The sequence below is a fragment of the Microcebus murinus genome, chromosome 9 (assembly GCF_040939455.1).
Source record: "Microcebus murinus isolate Inina chromosome 9, M.murinus_Inina_mat1.0, whole genome shotgun sequence".
Classification (NCBI taxonomy): domain Eukaryota; kingdom Metazoa; phylum Chordata; class Mammalia; order Primates; family Cheirogaleidae; genus Microcebus; species Microcebus murinus.
The window spans coordinates 19,187,111-19,206,524 of NC_134112.1; the positions used below are offsets into that span (position 1 = coordinate 19,187,111).

General features: G+C 40.8%; 1 protein-coding gene across 2 annotated transcripts in view; it reads right to left on the reverse strand.

Annotated features, from left to right (window-relative positions):
• Positions 1-3,586: 3,586 nt before the first annotated feature.
• BMPER (BMP binding endothelial regulator) overlaps positions 3,587-19,414 on the reverse strand; it is a 242,643-nt gene continuing 226,815 nt past the window's right edge. For both annotated transcript variants that reach the window (XM_020289902.2, XM_020289901.2), the window contains exons 14-15: positions 12,909-13,039; positions 3,587-5,000 (exon numbers count right to left, since the gene is read on the reverse strand). In XM_020289902.2, coding sequence (XP_020145491.2) covers positions 4,819-5,000; positions 12,909-13,039 — 313 coding nt within the window. In that variant the 3' untranslated portion in view covers positions 3,587-4,818. The remainder of the gene's footprint in view (positions 5,001-12,908; positions 13,040-19,414) is intronic.

Genomic DNA, 19,414 nt, shown 5'->3' on the forward strand with positions numbered 1-19,414 from the left:
TCTATTACACCCCACAGTACTAAAAGCCCATTGTTCCCTGCAGACCCAAGCTGGCTGCTTACCTGTGCCTTCAATGCCCAGACTGCTCCATCCCTGCCAATACACAAACTGTACACACACACCTGTGCATGGGTACAACCCATTTAGTCCACTTAGACTCATCGCGACAGTTTTACCAGTCACTTACCCTGGCAAGCCTTCCTTGACACACGTCAACAGAAAAACCTCAAATTGGGCCCCCTGAGGCTCCACAGCCAGCTGTGTGTTCCTCCAGCTCACCGTGAGTCATTCATCCTGGACTGGGACCGTCTTAAGAAGGATGATGTCTCCACCTGAGTGTTCAGGATGTGTGTTGAATCACAACAAACTCAGGCTCGCAGAAAACATCTAAGCTGACGATACACAGTCCTGCAGATCTGTTCCCCTCTACTGCTCCCTACTTGGGGAACTGACGCCACCACCACCCAGGCACTCCAGCCAGAAACTTGTCCAGCCACTGTCCAACCTGTCACAACGTTCTCCCCTTTTCACCTCCTACCTCCGGGTCTTGGGGTTCACCATCTCTCATCTGGACTATCTCAGAGGTCTGCCACCTGCTCTTGATTAAAAACCCCACCTTCATTCCACTGCCACTGATCTCGCTGGAACAAAGGTCTTGTCACTGCATTGCTTAATCCACCCCACGTAGCTGGATCTTTTCTAGAACAGACCTTCCCATCTGGTGCCTCAGCCACTGGGGAGCTGTGTGAGGAATGGGTGACGGGGATATTGGCACCTCCTCCACTCTTGAAGCAGTTGGATGGCACCTCAGATGTTGCTAGATGTGGCCTCTGGCTACAAGCAGCTGTCTGTTTACTCCAGTCACCAGGCACATGCTATTTTCTGAATGCACTAGGACATACAAAGCTTTGGGAACTATTGCCCCCAAAGAGTAAAACCCAGGCTCCCTAGCATGACTAAGAGGTCCTCCAAGACCCCAGCCCTCTAATGCCTTCTCCAGCCACATCTCACACTCTCTAAAGATAAATTCCCTCCCTTCTCCCCCAAATTAACCTTTCCAAAGCTGGCTTGCTCAAAATTAATCTGAAAGGGAACCACAGCAAAGATGGATCTCATGTGTGGTTTTGTCATTCAACTCGTTTAATTAAACCCAATGTAGCAACGTGAGTGCAACGCCAGAAAGATCTCCTTAAAGGAATAAATGTCCAGTTTCTGGCTTCATGGTCAGTGTCATCACCAGCATCTGTTTATTTTCCCTGTTGATTCCTTCTTTCTCACCTGAGCATTGTCATTTTCCAATTAAAATCCCAAGTTCTGCAAAGGCTTGTAGTTCAGGATTTAGAATCAGAGACTATTTTTGCTCACTCCTGAGAGTTACACTTGGAGGAGATAGCTAATTAAAACATCGTGGTACCTATTCCCCAAGGCAGTCTCCTTCTCCCACACCAAGAGCTTCCCAGCTCACGACCCTGACACTTGTGGGATCTGAGTGAATGTGGGTGACGGAGAGTTGCAAAGTGAACAGAAACTCAATGAGGCTCAAGCTCAACCAATCACACAAAGAGGTATTCAACCATGAGACTTAGTCTTAGTGCTCATCAGGTTTTATTTATTTGTTCAAGAAAAATTTATTGACTAGCTAGTAGGTTTTTTTTAATTAGGATAATATGTTCATGAGTGTTTGAAACATTATGTTCTATATCTTTTGGTATGTCTGAAATGTTTCTTAATAAGGAATAGATTCCCAGTCAAATTGGTTATCCATGTTTAAGGAAAGCCGTGAGAAGAGTCAACCCACTAGGTCTTTCTCATTCTCCTTGGGAGGCGTCTCTTACGGGCTGTGGTCAGATGCTCGGGAAACACTTAGCGAGTTAAGAGGAGGTGAGACCTTTGACCCGAAGACTTGGTGATTCTCAATGTGCTGCAGTTTTAACAAAAATTGCTGTTGTCAGTGTCAAATAACCATTTTTCTTCCTAGTTCAAAACTCTTAGGTTCTATTTGCACTGGGAAAGGGGAACGAACTTACTTTCACTGAGTACCAACAATGAGCAATTGGAACAATAATTGCACTTGTTCTTCACCAATAGTGCTTGTTTCTCATGGAATTCAGTATTTATAGCTAATTACGTAACCAAAGTAGGGATTCTGGTCATGTAGACACGGCAATATTAACCTATCTTTTAGTTCTCTATATGGAACCAACACTAATTGCTAACCTGGATTGTGTGCACTAAAGGTGATAGTAGAACATCTTTATTCCAAGTCAACTAACTCTGCAGGAGTTTGATTTGGAGAACCCATTGGAAACCTCCCATGTGAATAAAGTAGGACCATCATTGATGCACTTGGAAAATCTTCATTGAGATCAATCACTAGACAAAGTCATTGCTCAGCTACAGCCCATGGCCAAAAACAGAATGTGCAGAATATGATTTCCTCACCCTCCCCTATCAGACAGCTGCCTATGTGGATTAGTAGGCCCAAATAACCTTCTGTTATCTCTGCCTTCTCTTTCTTCTTGGATTAAGAAATTAAAAAATGTACAGAGATAAGGTTAACCCCTGGATAAGATGTCACACAAACTTACCATCGAGCCATTCAAAACAACGGAATTGGTCCATGAAGAAGAGCCTTCCTTTTTCATCCACCACGACTGGCCATGATTGGAGGGGCTGGTTAGTTTGATGGATGATTACTCAGTCCTTGGGTGAATCATGAGCAGTAAACAGCTGTCCCCAATTTTCCCTTCTGCACCATTTCCCTTCTGCAGCCCTCCCTCTTTTATGGAGGCAAACTGAAAGTGAACTGAAAAGAGATCTAAAGCTAATCTAAAGAAATCTGTTCACTTCACAGAAGGTAGAAACCAATCTGGAGAGGTCAACTGATTTGCCCTGCCCCTCCTTTCAGAACAGAGCAGGGGACAAGTGAGATTATGAATGTGAATGTCTTCCCAGGCCCTCAGTGCCTCAATGGCTGCCCGAGGTCTCCAGGCTCACTAGTGACTGTGTGTCTAGGTTTCCTGAGGCTCAACCATTCCCACTATACAACACGGCCTCTTTGTGTTGTAGATAAGCAAAAGGGAGGCCCCAGATGCTTAAATAATGTAGACAAGGTCACAAACCACACCCAGACCCAAGACACCTAAATCAAACTTCTCTTTTCAAGTGCAGCACTGAAACAATGACCGAGCTACCATCAGGCCCCAGAGACTGGGGCAATTAGGACCTGAGGACAACAGTGACAAAATCAAATGCCCTGGGAACCCAGCCAGTCACTGTTACACTCTGCACTTTATTCAGTTTACTCAAACAACTAGGGATTTTGTAAAGACAAAACAAATCTAAATTAATACTTTAGCTGTCATGAATATATGTAAAAGGCACGTAAATGACATTGACAAACAATGGCAACGTGCTCACTGTCAAATATTTGGAGTTTGCTTTTTGTCTGTTAATAATACTTTTTATAAAAATAAACTACTGTAGGATATATAAATTATATCTAAATAAAGCTGTTAAAATTTCACTAGTCTGCAGTTGATACTGCTAATTTATAAAGTATAAGACATCTTGAATGAAAAATGCATTGTTTTAAATCTTAAGCCCTTTATTTACTACAATGCAGAACATTTTACTTTTAGACATAGTGGGTTTTGGTTTTGTTGACATTTTAACCTATTCAACTGAAAACAAAAGTCAAGAAAATCACAAGGTAACTAGTAGTAACCTATCAGTAAATTGGAGCAAATACATGGACCATTCTTCAATTGGACTGACGTTAAATCAGTTGGCCAGTAAAGGCTTTTCCCTGTCTAATAACTATAACATATTAATGGTAGCCAAAAAGCTTTGGACAGGAATCCTCTAGGAATAATTACAAGTTTTCATTTTATACACGGAATAGTCACAAAATGTAGATGACTTACATCAACTCATTGGATTTACTCATCTAAAATTGTTCTGAGATTCAGAGAAACGGATATTTCTTCATATGTTGTGCAACAGTTTCTCCAGATATCTTCTCATGCTCAATAAAATTAACATGCCATCCAGACACCCTTGAATCTCGATGCATGACACAGAAACAGTCACATCCATCATACACACTTATAAAATGAGGAGACTCAGAGAATATGTGAAGATGGCAAGAGTCACTTGATTCTTTGGCTATGTCCTAGTGACAAATATATATTTCTTGGCAACGACTCAATAAGTTTTGGAAACAATATCAGGCCATGACCCAGTACAGTGTGACAGTCTCTCCCTTGCTTTCCAGGTACCATTAGGGTCAGTCACCAAGCTCCTGCCATCTCTCTCAGGTACACATTCCTTTCTTAGGAAATATGAGATGCCCCTAGATAAATGTCCCCTTCTCCAGAGGAACATATTTCCCACTCAATTAAAAATCCTGAGTCAAAGCTAAAATTAATGCAGGCAGGCAATTGAGAGTTCCCAGAAAATTTCCTTAAAATGACAAATGTATACGACATTAACCATCCAATATGTCTACATGCTGCCTTATTAAATTAAAAACACCTGGTGTATTTATACAATGTATCCAATGGCTTACAGATTAGGATCCCAGAAATAATACATGTCTTATAGCAAAAAATATACATATAATAATCCACCTATAGTTTATATAAATGATGAAATGTTTTTGAATATATCTATATATCTATATATATATATACACATATATACTCTGTGTGTGTGTATTTGCAGAATCAGGTACACAAATACTGTAGTCCTTCATTGGCTCTTCCACATCAGTGTCAAGGACACCAGATTTCAAAGTCTCAAGAACCGGAACAAAGGTCACCGCTGAGGACAGAGGACTGGCTTGATGCACCTTCCCCTGTGAAGGACCAAGTTTGCTGGACAGTGGCAACCTGCAACGCACGGCTTATTGCATGGACCAATCTCATTCCAGTTGTCACATGTCTTCACACATCCCGGGCCACAGGTATCATACACAGCACCGTGCTTACACTGGGTGGCTGAAAAAGAGGAGACACAGGTTTGATGTAGAAAAAGGCCCCGTTACTTCACCCTCAGCCTGATACCATTTCTGCAGGCTCATGTCATTGCAGAGAGCTTTCCACAGCACAGGCTCAGATTTGCCTTTTCACCAGGAATCACAAGCCCCCAACACTCCTCACACACGCCAGCAATCACCTGCATCTATAAAAAAAAGAACCCAACAATCTACCTGCTGGGCCAGTGTGCTTCAAAAAAAAAAAAAAAAAAATTAGAATCAAAGCTGTTCATTCTTAGATAAGAAAAACTATAAATTCATAAGGCTATAAGAAAATCTTTAAGGTTATTTAGTTATTGCAAATAGTATAAAAAATTAGCTTCAAATAGTCCTTCCAGCTATTGAGCTGTGATGAATAGCAATATTTTGTGCAACTACATCAATATTTAAATATACGGAATTACACACACAGAAGAGAAAGCTACCAAGGATATTGGAAATCTGTGACATATTTCAATCAGCGCGATCATGCATTACATTAATCAATTTTAGGCAAATTAGAGCGAGAATAGGGCAGCTCCCAATAGAGAAAAATCAGATGTGCAAATGCAGGGAGGGCAGCTGCCACCTGGGCCAGAGAAGATAAAAATGATGACATCACCACGTCATAGCCATTTTAGTGTCTTCGTTGACTTAGAGCTAAAACGATTTTGACAATATTTTGAGATATCCTAAAAACTCATGTATGTTTGTCAGAAAAAATAATGCAAACATTCTGGACAGTTTGTGACACACAGACTTTTCCATCTGAGTACTTCCAGTGGCAATCAAAGGGGCCACCCCTCATTCTCATGAATAAGAATGTTGACACAGGTAGAAATTTAGAGCAGGGACTTTTCAAGAACACCAGTAACACATCGCAACCTTCATTTAAAGTTGCTCCAAACAAAAGTGCTAACAATGGAAGGTCATCATCAGCTTAGATCCCTCTGTTGTTGTTTATGCTGTTTGCAGAATAATAACCAGCCATGAACCATGCAATCGTAAAACTTAAAAAATAGAACCGGTTTTCAAGCAAATGGCATGACTTTGAGTGTTTCAAATTATATATTTAGAATTACCACAGAATGTAGTCGTTTGGGCACATTTAACTAACTTAACTAACATTAAGTTAATAAGAACCATAAAATAAATTCTATGAAGCTCCTCAAACGCTCATTACACTGGTTAAAAACAAATGAGAAAAAAGACGTCCTGTCCAGAGAGTGCTCAATTACCTCTTGCAAGATCGTATTTATTATTAGAAAACTAAGCTGTTTGAAACGTAGAATTTTGAGAAACTTCTGAATGGAATGAACTTTAAAATACTTGGTTCTGTAATTAACACTTTTCGTATAGATTCATATTAAGTTCTGACATATTTATTTATCCCTGCCCCGATTGTTAAGTGAACTATTGACTATTACTAACCACCTGATCTGAACAAAGCCCCATGTACAGGATGCTTTGCGGGCAGAGATAAATGACAGGGTCATCTGTCTGATACACCCATGGAGGAGGGATGAGTTCGTGGCAGTTAATTCTCAGTCCATTACATTGAAACATCAGATGTAACCGTAACGATTCCCATGCCTGGGTCACTCAGATTTTTGAGGTGTCTTCTCAAAGATAACATCCTATCCAATATAGTACTTCCACACTCACTACCCCTTCCCTACCTTTTTCTTCTTTACACCCATCACTACCCAACATTGTGTCATATTTACTCTCCGTCTTCAACATTAGAATTCGAACTCACCGAAGGCAGAGTTTTCACCTGGTCTACCACTACATCTCTAGCACCTACCACATTTTCTGGCACCTAGAGGGCATTTGGGGTGTGGAAGCCAACGTTAAATATTTGTTCGATAAATGGAAGAGTCATGAAACAGTCATGACCCCAACAGAGAGGGGTTTAGATGTTTTCCATATACCCTCTGCCCTTCCTTACCCTGTTGTGTGCTCTGTGCTATCCTCTAAGGATGACATCCATGGGCTCCCTTGTGAACACTGAATGTCAGTGCCTTGACCTAGTGTCATCATCTAGGTGGGTAAATGTCACCACCGTTCATCCCATCTTCCACTCTTTTCAACTAAATTCCCAGCCGTTTCTCCCACCCCTCCCATGTGGATGGGATGTCCCTTGACTGTACACTCAGACCACCTGCTGCCAAGCTTCATCCCTGCATTTACAACATGAAATTGTAATCATCAGTTTCATCACCTCCCTCCCTCCCCTCCTCCCTCACTCCCCCTACACAAACACCAACTAAAATATAGGCTACTAGAGGGAAACACTTTTCTGTTTCTTTATTTATCTGTGGATGGTGCTTAACATGCAGTGGCCACTCAGAGGACTACTGGGAGACTGGATGGACACAGGGAGGAGTGAGTGGCTGGATTGATATAACTCTTCCTTTAAATCTCTCAACTTACACTTCTCTGATAGTCTTTTGACTTTTCACTGATCCTTTCAAAGTTCTTCTCTTTTTCTCTTCTCAGTAACCAACAGAATACCCTATACATTGTATGTGCCTAGTGAATATCAGACTCACACACATTAATTGTATCCGTGTGTGTTGTTATGCTTCTGCAGACCAAGGGTGGCCACAGCTGGAAGTGAGAATCACCTGGACCCGATCCCAGACCAATTAAATTAGAACCTCTGAAGGCAGGACCAGGATAGCAGGAATTAAAAACACAGAAATCCACTCCCCATCCCCTCACCTCACCCTGCAACTAGACTGGTGATTCTAACAGGCAGTCAGGATTGAGATTTGGTCCTGTAAACAGCCATCATGCGCAGGCTTCATTCAGTCACTGCAGAGACTCATTCCTTTTTAGCAAATGAGAGAGCAACTAATATTTCCAAAGTGGACGTAGGCACACTTACAGTCGATTTGCCCCATCCTTTTGCAATTCATTAACACTGGCAACTCATCTTCCTCACCCACCACCTGACTAATGCGGTTCCCTCCAAAGTTTTCACTCGTGACCATATGCTCTGACATAATGGCAAGTCCTGTTCTCCCAAGAGCACTCTGCAAAATATTTGGTCTTTTTGTCCATTTTATCTAACGACACAGACCTCTCCTGCTTCTTCCGCTGACTCTTTGAGAACACCTTCTCTCTCTGTCTCGAGTTTCTTTGCCTACTTCCTGGTAGCAAATGTTCACATTACCTCCTAGACTCTTCCCCCGAAATTATTTTCTTTTTTTTCTTCAGTTACTACGCTTTTATCCTGACTTCCAATCAGAGAGATCTGAAACCTATTATCATTAGCTGTGACGCTTTGCCCAATCTAATCATTTCCTGTCTTAATTCAAGTGTCACCTTCTTCAAGTAGGTTCCTGCATGTCCCCAAGATGCCCTCCCCTCCTCTATGTCCCATGACACTTTTCATGTCATAGGAATTTGTTTATTTGCTTTCTCCTCCAGTTACAAACAGCTGTAGTTCTTAATCAGAGATGCTCATGTGAGTCCCTTAAGGCTCTTTTAAAAGATATTTATTCCTCAGCCCCATCCCCACAGATTTTTGCTCCAAGTCTGCAGTGGGCCTGGGGTAGCTGTCGAGTTAAAAAGTAGACAGCTAAGGGTGACTAAAAACATATAGAAAAAATTAGCCTGGCATGGTGGTGCACGCCTGTAGTCCCAGCTACTCAGGGGGCTTAGGCAGGAGGATTGCTTGAGCCCAGGAATTTGAAGTTGCTGTGAACTAGGCTGACGCCACGGCACTCTAGCTCGAGCAAGAGAGTGAGATTTTTGTCTCAAAGAAAAAATTTTTTTTAAAGTATAAATATGATTTGATTTGCACACATGCATTTAAAAAGGCGTCATTTGGTTATATTAAACAACAACAGCAACAGGAAACTGCCGAAGTGGTTAGTGTTCCAGTACATTTATTCTCGGGGGGGGGGGGGTCAAACAGCTAAAGGTAATACCTAAGGCACGTGCAAGCTTTATCAACACATTCAATGAGCATGGCTCTGTGCCTCTGGAACTCAGCCATCATTATGTCCCCCTGCTGGGTGCTAAAAGTCACAGAAGATGACTTTATCTCTTGAACTTTTACAGGAGGCATCCAGTCAGCCATGGAAAGGCGCAGTGTATATGATTAGGGTAGAGCTGCTACAGGAAGAAGCTAGAATCACCTGGGGTTTTGTAGAGCCAAACAAGGAGAGAGAAAACTGCTCGTATAACCCAGCAGACCATCCACTGTGCTGTGCAAAAACATGAACACCTGCGTTCCCAGGGCCTTTTCCTTTTATAGAATGTATTACTGAATGTGCAGACAATTAGTGTCAGCTATAGGCAAGTGGCAGACACTCTGCTAAGGACAGCAATGGAGCGAACAGCAGACAAGATCAGAACTTTACAGACTCAGAAGGTACCAAGTATTAATAACAACAACTAGGGATAGGGAACAAACAAACAGAAATGGGAAAGTCACTAAGGTTAATAAAGGTCTAGATAAATATTTGGATCAATTAGCTGATGCTTATATAACTACATAAATAAATATGTATTGGGGTTCTTTTTCTACAATGATCTTGCTTCTCTGTGTTCTCAGAATGATTAAATATGGGGTGATAACGTAAATTGACCTGGGTTCAACTCCCAGCTTCCTCACTTCCTAGCTCTGTGACTTTCAGCAAATTACCTAGCTATTTTAAGCCTCGATGTCCTCATCAATAAAATGTGGGTGGTGTAATGTTACCATATAGATTATTATGGGCATTAAATAAGATTAAATATAAAATGCTAGTATAGTCCTTGGGGAAAAGGAAGTGCTTAGAAAATTGTGAATAGTAATATACATGCTTATTAAATTTTTAATACCTTCAATATAGCCCTTAGCATATCACATTTTATTTAGTAATTCTCGTGCTAAATTAGAGTTCCATTAGTCCTTCTTGCCCACTGTGCTGTGTCAGTAGTCGTGGCAGTGTTAAAATCCAGGTTAGCCCCTAAAATGTCACTTGTTCATTCAGTTTCTTGCTTTGCTGGCTTCTTATTTGTTCAACTTCCTAGCTTTTTACTCTGCAAGATTTCTCTTCTCCATCTTATGTAGCCTTCAGTGTTATCATGGAAGCCAAAAACAAGTAAAGAATATTCTCATAGTCTTCAATATTCTAGATGACTCTAAAATGAATCTACTAAGAGGAGTTGCATATCTCTGTAAATTCATTTCTCCATGTAATCACTGTCAGTCTGTGGAAGCCCATAATGTGAGCCAGTGTGTGTGTGTGCGAGTGTGTGTATGCATGTGTGTACAATGCTCCCCTCCAACTCCTCACACTGATGGAACTATCCTTTACCCAAATGGCTCCACTAATTTTAAGAGGTAAATGGAACCTTTCAGGGCCCATATTCCTTTTCCATTAGAAAAATAATTTTAGCTCCAGGGACTCAGTCCCTGAAGTGCAGATGCTGATGTGAATGAAATGTGAAGTCCTCAAATGCAATGTGTGCACTTACAGCTCTGGTGCTAAGTATAGCTCTAGGCCAGGAAGAGAGGGTTCATATATCCTGTTTCTAATATGACCCTAACCACAGAACCACCACAGCTAATGAAATTAACAGAACTCAGCTGGGCCCCTGCATTAACCAGGATGGGCGGGTGGATGGATGGGTGCTTGACTCCATTTTTTGTATTCATTTTCTGGTAGATTCAAAGGAAGGAGGAATCAAAATTAAATACAGTGGGCTAGGAGGCTGGAAGGGCCCAATCCCTCAAAAACATCATATATTCTACCCAGCACTAACACATTAGGTCAGAGGTCGGCAACCTGCTTCAACTTTCAGCAGCCTCAGCCATATTTTAATATGAATTATTTTTATCAAATCAATACTCCCAGAGAAGAGCAGCGTTAATACAGAGGTTTTCTTGCTGTGGAAAGTGAATTCTGATGGAAAGATTGGAGTTGGGTTGGCAGAGGAAAGAGCAAAACCGAAACGGAAGTCAGAAGAAGGTCAAAGGCTCTGGTGCTTTGCTGAGGAAACTTCAGAACTCCCCAAATACCCATCGTCCTACTCCCCCAAAGCCATGCACGCAAACACATAAACTAACTCAGTGGTTTCAACTCTGGTAGGTTGGAATCGCCTGGGAAGCTTTGAAAAGCACACAAGGCCAACTGCTGCAGAGTATCTGGGCGTGGGGCCCAAGCACGGCTTCATGGTTTATTGTTTAAGCTCCCAGGGTGATTCCAATGCCCAGCTGGGTTATGACCCACTGGTCTAGGTGAACAAGATATCTGTGCGTTGCAATCACAGCTTCAGGGCAATTCTCCTTGACCCTGCTTTTAACCAGATGGCTTCACTGCTTTCCTCCACTCATGTAGACACCCTGGCCCTGGCAATGGCATGAACTGCCTTCTTTTCTGAGGTCTGAGCTGAGGCTATGGGGCCCAGTGCAGACTGCTGAAAGCCCCAGTCTCTTTATTCCAGCCAAGTCTGGCCCTTCAAAGGGAAAAGTTTGCCAATCCTTGGACTAGATGACAAACATTCAGTCATCTCACCTTCAAATTTAAATACAACAGCAGCAGCTACCAATGACTGAACATCCTTTGAGGTGGACACTCTTTGTGCTGCTTCACATACATATCGTTAGTGCTTGTAACTCTGCATAGCAGGTATTGCTGTAAAATCTCCAAATTCCCAAATCTCAAAATCTCTCCCCTTCTCTCCACATGCACTGCCAGCATCTTAATCCAAGCCACCATCAGGCTTGCACCAAGACTATGGCCAAAGCCTCCTGCCTGGTCACTGGCCTTCAATCTTGTCACTCTCCAATCTATTTCTACATCTCTGAAAAGCAGAAAGAAGCTTGCTTAAAATCCATCAGTGGCTCTTGGAATAAAAGCTACACTTCTTTCCAGAACTGCCCAGCCCTGCATGTCCAGCTCCTGATCCTCCCTCACCCTCATCCTGTGCCCGTCTCCCCTTGGCCACCAAGCTCAACCACACTGGCTTCCTTCCACTTTGAGAGCACGCTAATTTTTTTTTTTCCCAAGCTCTGGTCATCAAACATGTTTCTTCTGCATAGAATGCTTGCCCTTCCATCCTTCAGGGCTAGGCTGAAATAGCACCTCCACAGAAAAGCCTTCCCTCTCTACCCCATCTATGTAGCAGTCCACCCCCTCTCCAATTGTTTTCCATCACCCCACCCTGGTTGTTTCTTTCTTCATACTTACCATAATTTGCAAGTATTTATTGTAGAGTTACTATTTGTGTCTGGTCCTCCCACTAGCCAGCTGGTACCTCAATGACAGGGGCCTCATCTATTATACTCATCAAAGTACCCGCAGTGGCCAGCACAATGCCCAGTACTTAGCCACTTTGTAATAAATACTTCTTGGATGAACAAAGGAGTCTATTTTACAGACATCAAATAAGCTCATTAACTTGCCTGAGGCCAAAGAGCTAATAACAACTATTATAGAAATCTATCTTTCAGAGGGAAAAGAACATTCTGCTAGGGTTTGTATAACATTCTCTAAAAAACAACTTATCATGTTTATCCTGAAGACTTGAAATCACTGTAATTGTCCTGAATCTCCTTTGCTCCACATATAACCTAAACCACAGCACGACTGTCCATGAGCTAAGTACATCCAGCTGGTAGCTCGAGGTTGAGAGGATTTTGCAATAGTGGAAATCCTCGTGTTTTTTAAATGTGCTTGTCACAAAGCATTTTTTTAAAGTGCTATCTACATTGCCCAGCGGAAGCCCCTGTGTTTCATCAAGTTATAATCCAGGTGGGCCACCAGTGGGATTTTCCTCTGGCAAGGGAGGCCATGGCCATTCACATCAACACGCACGAGTCTCTTCTATGGCCGTCTGGGGCTCTGCAGTAAACTTCTGATGGATGCATCCGGCCGGACTTTCTTACCTGCACAGTTCTGCTGGGGCTCCCAGTGGACTTTGATGCCCTCTCTCTGGCAGGCCCGGGTATATGCCAGAAATGACTCGCAGTAACAGTTTTTATGGACTGGACATTCACACATGTCTGTCACACAGGACCTAGAAGACCCAACAGAGAGATACAAACATTTAAAAATATCAGATAATCAAACATTGTAAATGCAACTTCAGAAAGAGTTAGGTGGACAGATGGGGGACGCTGGCCATTAAAATTTGCTATTTTAGGTTGGAAACCTAAAATTGGTATAAAAATTCTGTATGAAACCTAAGTGCCGCATACCTCTGAACAAAGTGACATTAGGTTTCCTTTCTTCTAGAGCAGGGCTATCCAGCAGAAACTTGCTGCAATGATAGAAATGTTCTATCATCTCCACCGTCCAAAGCAACAGCCATTCCCTATATTTGGCTTTCTGAAGATGTACAATTAAATCCACTTTTGTAATATCTTAGAACCTTCGTTTTTAGGAACACTGAATCTTCATTCTTTAGACTGAGTGACACATTTCAACTAAAGTAAATATTTTAGGCCCCTAATTAGACTGAAAGATAAAGAGGATTAAACCAAGGTTTCTGTAGCTTAAGTTTAAATATGGAAATGATGGACCTGTATACAAATTCAACTGAAATGTGTTTAAAGGCAAACTAACACGTTTTCAAACATGTTGATCACAAAGACATAATATTACAGCTTACAGAGTGCTTTCACATGCAGTCTGTCACTGTATGGTAAAGAAGACATAGTACAGTCTCTTTTTTTTATATATGAAGGGGTCATTTCACAACTGACTTATAATCACTTATTAGTGGCAAAAGAACAAATTAAATTATATCACCTAACTTTGAAAATAGTGTTCTTCTTATTTGCATCATACTATAATCCTCCTCTTCGTCTTCCAGCAAATTTACTGCCTAACAATTTTGAGTTAACATTTATGCTAGAGGCCCCCAAGATTAATAAAATTTAACTGCCCTGATATCTTTCATATTCTTGTTCAGCAAACCCCCTTCCTCCCAGAATTGAATTCAATGATGAACACAGGAAAAATAATACTCAAGATTACAAGCTACACAGATGATCTTGAAAAATGATCAAGACACGGCCATCCAATGTTTGTCATGTCATTTTCTCTTGGTGTGGGCTGTATATGCACCTGATTGTGCAGAGCAGTCAGGTAGCCCTGGGTAGAGGTTGGCACAGAGCCTGCTCCGAACAAGAACTAAATGCAGAAACCATATTAAAGGATCGATGGACTCACAGTGTACCTGCAAAGTTATTATAGCCCAGAGTCCAAGGGCACAGCTTTGGGAAATTGGAATTAACAGGGACAAAGAGGAACAGTCTGAAACCTAAAAAGCTTCCTTTCATTTCATCCATTGAGAGAGTGTTTGATGAGCAATATTTAAGACACAATAACCAGGAGAGAAAAACTGACCTTTTTCCTTTCTGTAATAACCAAAGCTGTGTTCCTAAATACCTTCCCTTGCCTCAGTTATAGAAATCCTGTGAAAACATGTTCACTAGCAAATGCACACCAGCACTGAACACAGAGCACTGTCTTTACATTGGTTGGAGTCTCCGGACTTCCAAAGAAAAGCCCGATGGAGCTTGTCCTTAAAATGGGACTCTAAATGTCCAAGTACAAACCCCCATCCACGCCATTTCCTTATTGTTTCAGTTTTCATTTGAGAATAACCCACACCCATCATAGTCATGCTCAGACTTCACAGTGACATGTGTGGCTGCCCCAAAGAGGCAGGTTCTAGCCTCTAATCCCATTCCTACTTCACTTCCCCAATAGAATTTGTCCCCCACCCTCCCTCCCAGCTCATGGGGGAATGAATCTCTCCCATGTACACAGCTCCCACTGCGGTGACATGGATGGAGTGGCACATAATGGGCCTGGAAAAATGACAGGACTTAAATGGAAAAAAACTAGTCTCAATGTGAGAAAATATGTACTCCCCTTGGAAAGAATGTCTCTTATAATTCTGTTACACAAAATGGCAAGGACAATAAACAAATACAATGGAATTTGGGTAAAGAGATTGTTAATGAATATTTTCTTTCTTTTCTCTTGATTTCTACTCATTGTCCTATTAAGCTATTTATGCAATATAAAATAAATTATGGACAGCAAAACCCAATTCATTGAAAGAAAATATTTTAAAGTACATATTTAATAATCACCACCTGCAAACACTCCATCCACCTCACCAACAGACCCTTCTCACCCACAGACACAATTGACAATATGCCTACACTGCAAAACTAAGGAAGATTTGAGCTTTTTATATGACCCAGTGCTCGTGAGAGAAAAAGAAATGTTTGTCAAAGCCAGTACTTTCCTTGAAATATTTTGCATATTTTTAAAGACTTGAAAGATGTGTTTTGTCACAGATGTTAGCATTCTAAAGATGTTTTTTACTCATCAAGTTGATGATTTTTTACACAAATAGTGACCAGGATTTGTGAGAGGAGGGAGAAGTAGACACCCCCATACTCTGCTGGCAGATGTGTAACGCTGTCAGCTCTTACGTGGAGCGTGTTGACATGTGAAGCGTTTCGTGTGATTGTGTCTTGCCATGGGATGCGAGGGAGATATTGTTACTACTCCACTTAACAGATAGGGAAGCTAAAGCTTGGGGGTGTTAAGTTAACTTGCCCAAGGCCACGTAGCTAATGACAGAACCAGAACTAGAAAACCAGGGCTATAAATCAGGGTTTGTTTTTTTTTTTTTTAATCTTAAAACCCATATTTACAGTAACTACATTAGAAGATTCTTTTTAGAGAGCAATTTGGAAATATTACGAATAGTCCAAAGAAAGATTCTTATCCTTTGATAGAAATTTTGTACCTAAGGCAACAGTAATTCATGTGGACAAAGGTTTCAAATATAGGAATTTTCATCCCAAGGCTATTTAAAAATTTTTAAGAAAAAGAAAAAAAAAAGGAAATAACCTAAATTGCCTATAATAGAGGCCCAGTTAAATAAATTTAGATGACGTCTATGATGAAATACTCTACAGCCATTGCAATGATGTTTTGGAAATCTATTTTAAAATATGGGGAAATGTTCAGGAGGAATTAACTGAAAAAACGTAGGAAAACATAACTGTGTTTCAATATTGTGTAATCAGACACTGAAAACAAGAATAACTGAAAACAGATAATGCCCAAATATTCACAATGATCAACTCTGTGTAGTAGAACTATGACTGTCTTTAATTTTCGTATCTGTGTTTTCTACAATGAACACATATCACTTTTCTAAAAAGGTAAACATCACAGTTTACTTTAAAAACAATTAAAAAGAAGAACATAGAAGGTATTAATATTTAAATCAGAATTTAGGAACTGTAGTGGGAAAATAAGGAATAAAGAATGGGAGAAAATTAGAGCTTCCATTTATAGGTCTTAGTTAATAAACATTTCTCCCAATCTAACGTTTTCCCAATCTGTGCATTGGTGACCTCCTGACAAAGGCTTTGCTTTGATTCTCTCTGTATTGCCCTCACACTTCCACTTCATTGGTCTACATTGCTGTGGATGGAACAGATAATGGAATAATTTGCATGCTTCTTCTGGTTACAAAGTAATTTATTAAGAGAAAAATAAAAGTATCTTCAAATGCACTTCTGATTTCAGAGAGGGGCAAAACCACTGTCATTCAACTGTTCAATTCACATTTGTCATACACAAGGAAAAGAATCCCTATTCAAGAAATGGTGCTGGGAAAATTAGATACCCACATGTAGAGGACTGAAACAGGATCTGCACCTCTCACTTCTCACAAAAATCAACTCATGGTGGATAACAGACTTAAACCTAAGGCATGTAACTATAAGAATTCTACACGAGGAGGTTGGAAAAACTCATAGATATTGGCCTAGGCAAAGAATTTATGAAGAAGACCCCAAAGGCCATCACAGCAACAACAAAAATAAATAAAGGGGACCTGATTAAATTAAAATGCTTCTGCACAACCAAGGAAACAATCAATAGAGCTAACAGACAACCTACAGAATAAGAGAAAATATTTGCATGCTATACATCCGATAAAGAGCTAATAACCAGAATCTACAAAGAACTCAGGCAAATCAGCAGGAAAACATCAAACAGCCCCATTAAAAAGCAGACAAAAGATATGAACAGAAGCTTTTTAAAAGAAGATAGACTAATGGCTTTTTTGTAAGCATCTGAAAAAATGCCCAATGTTTCTAATCATCAGGGAAATGCAAATCAAAACCGTAATGATATATCACCTAACAATAGCTTTTATCAAAAAAGTCCCAAAACAACAGATGCTGGCATGGCTGCAGAGAGATAGGAACACTCATACACTGTTGGTAGGAATGCAAACTAGTACAACCTTTGTGGAAACTAGTATGAAGATACCTCAAAGAACTAAAAGTAGACCTATCATTTGATCCAGCAATCCCTCTACTGGGTATCTACCCAAAAGAAAAAAATGTATATTCTATAAAAAAGACACTTGCACTCGAATGTTTATAGCAGCACAATTCACAATTACAAAATGTGGAACAACCCAAGTGCCCATCTATACATGAGTGGATCAATAAAATGTGTTACATGTATACCATGTAGTATTACTCAGCCATAAAAACAATGGTAAACTAACAACTATTGTAACAACCTGGGTGGAACTGGAGATCATCTTTTTAAGCAAAGTATCACAAGAATGGAAGAACAAAAACCGTATGTACTCTCTACTAAATTGAAACTTATATATCAACACTCATGTGCACATATGGTAGTAAAATTCAATGGAAATCAAGCAGATGGGAGGGGGAGGAGGGGATAGGTAGATTCAGACCTAATGGGCACAATGCACACTATATGGGTGATGGACACACTTATAACTTTGACTCAAACTGTATAAAAGCAATTCATGTAACCAAAATGTTTGTATTCCCATAATAGTCTGAAATTAAAAAAAAAAGAAAAATAGCTTAAAAATAAGATTATATACCAAAAAAAGAGAAAGATTTCTAATAATATAAGCATGCAGGGGAAAAAAATCATGTTTATCACACTTAATAATTCAATATGAGGAAAATCTAATTTATGGTACAGTAGAGTTGAATTTTTATGAATTTATGGAAGATTGTTGTCCCTTCCTTAATCAGTATGCACCAATAGTGTATATTTATATTCATTTTGTAGAATAAATAGCAGAATTTTATCACTCTTAGTCATTACTGAGATTTATGGCTTTGGTATCTCTGCTTTCCTAACATTATTCTGTCACAATTCTGTTCTGTTTGATGGTGAGTTGGTCAGGAAACACGGCCGCCCATTGCTCCAGGGGGAAAACACAGGCTGCGTTGCCCTGAGCTTTTCCAGGAAAGCTCTGAAGGTGAAGGGTACCTGCTTAACTCTTTGGGTTTCCACTGTAACAGAGTTAACAAAATAACAAAGGCATCAGAGGCCTATGCAATTCCTTTAAGTGTACTTTCCATCCCAGAAGCTTTTAATTAATGCATCTAGAAATGGTTTTCTGATTCATCTGCCCCATTCCTGGCATCTTTCTTGGCAGCCAAGTGATGCAGGCAGGACTCTTGCTCTGTGTGGCTCACACAGCTGCTCGGTGCCACCATAAGGCAAGAGGACACTAAGAGCTACCTGCTGCCTGGGCCCAGGGAGCTGGCGCCATGCTGGGCAGCGCTTTGTCAAACACCAGCTATCTCCCTTCTCTCATCTCTTTATGTGTGTGTGTGTGTGTGTGTGTGTGTGTGCGCGCAGGGTTTCGATGACTCCTTGGAGGCATGTTTTAAACCTCTTCCTTGCAGCCTGGCACGGCAGTGTGATCACCTTCGGTCAGTTCCCTCCTTACAATCCAACTGAGCACAATTCATCAGCAGGGGAGCCATCCACCCCTCTGTCCCCCATCAATCAAGCTACTGCCACTGCCTCCTGCAGAGCTCCAAATTGGAAACCATTAGCCACACGTGGCTATTTAAATTGAAATTGTAGTGAATTACAATGCATTAAAATTACAAATCCAGTTCCTCAGTCACACTAGCCACATTTCAAAATGTTCAATGGCCACCTGCAGCGATGGCTACCATATCACACAGCACTGATTTACAACATTCCCGTCACTGCAGAAAGTTCTGTTGGATGGTGATGCCAAGAGTTCAGCTCCATCAACATTAGGAAAACCATTTTGTCCTCCCAGAGGGATTTACAGGTGTAGTGAGATTAGGATCGAGCTCATTCCTGTCTCTGACTGGGCACCTGCAAAGAAAGTTCAGACTTCGTGGCATTCAATTCAAGGTTCCTGGCAATTTAGACTTCAGCTCACTTTTCTAATTTCATCTCTTTCTTCTCCATTGATTCTTTTACCAAGTCATAGAATGTTTCACCAGCCCTCGGGCTTCCCTTCCATCTTGCTATTCTGGCCTTTCATGTACTTCCTTGTCTTTTAAACTGGAAAAATCTGATGGCTGTT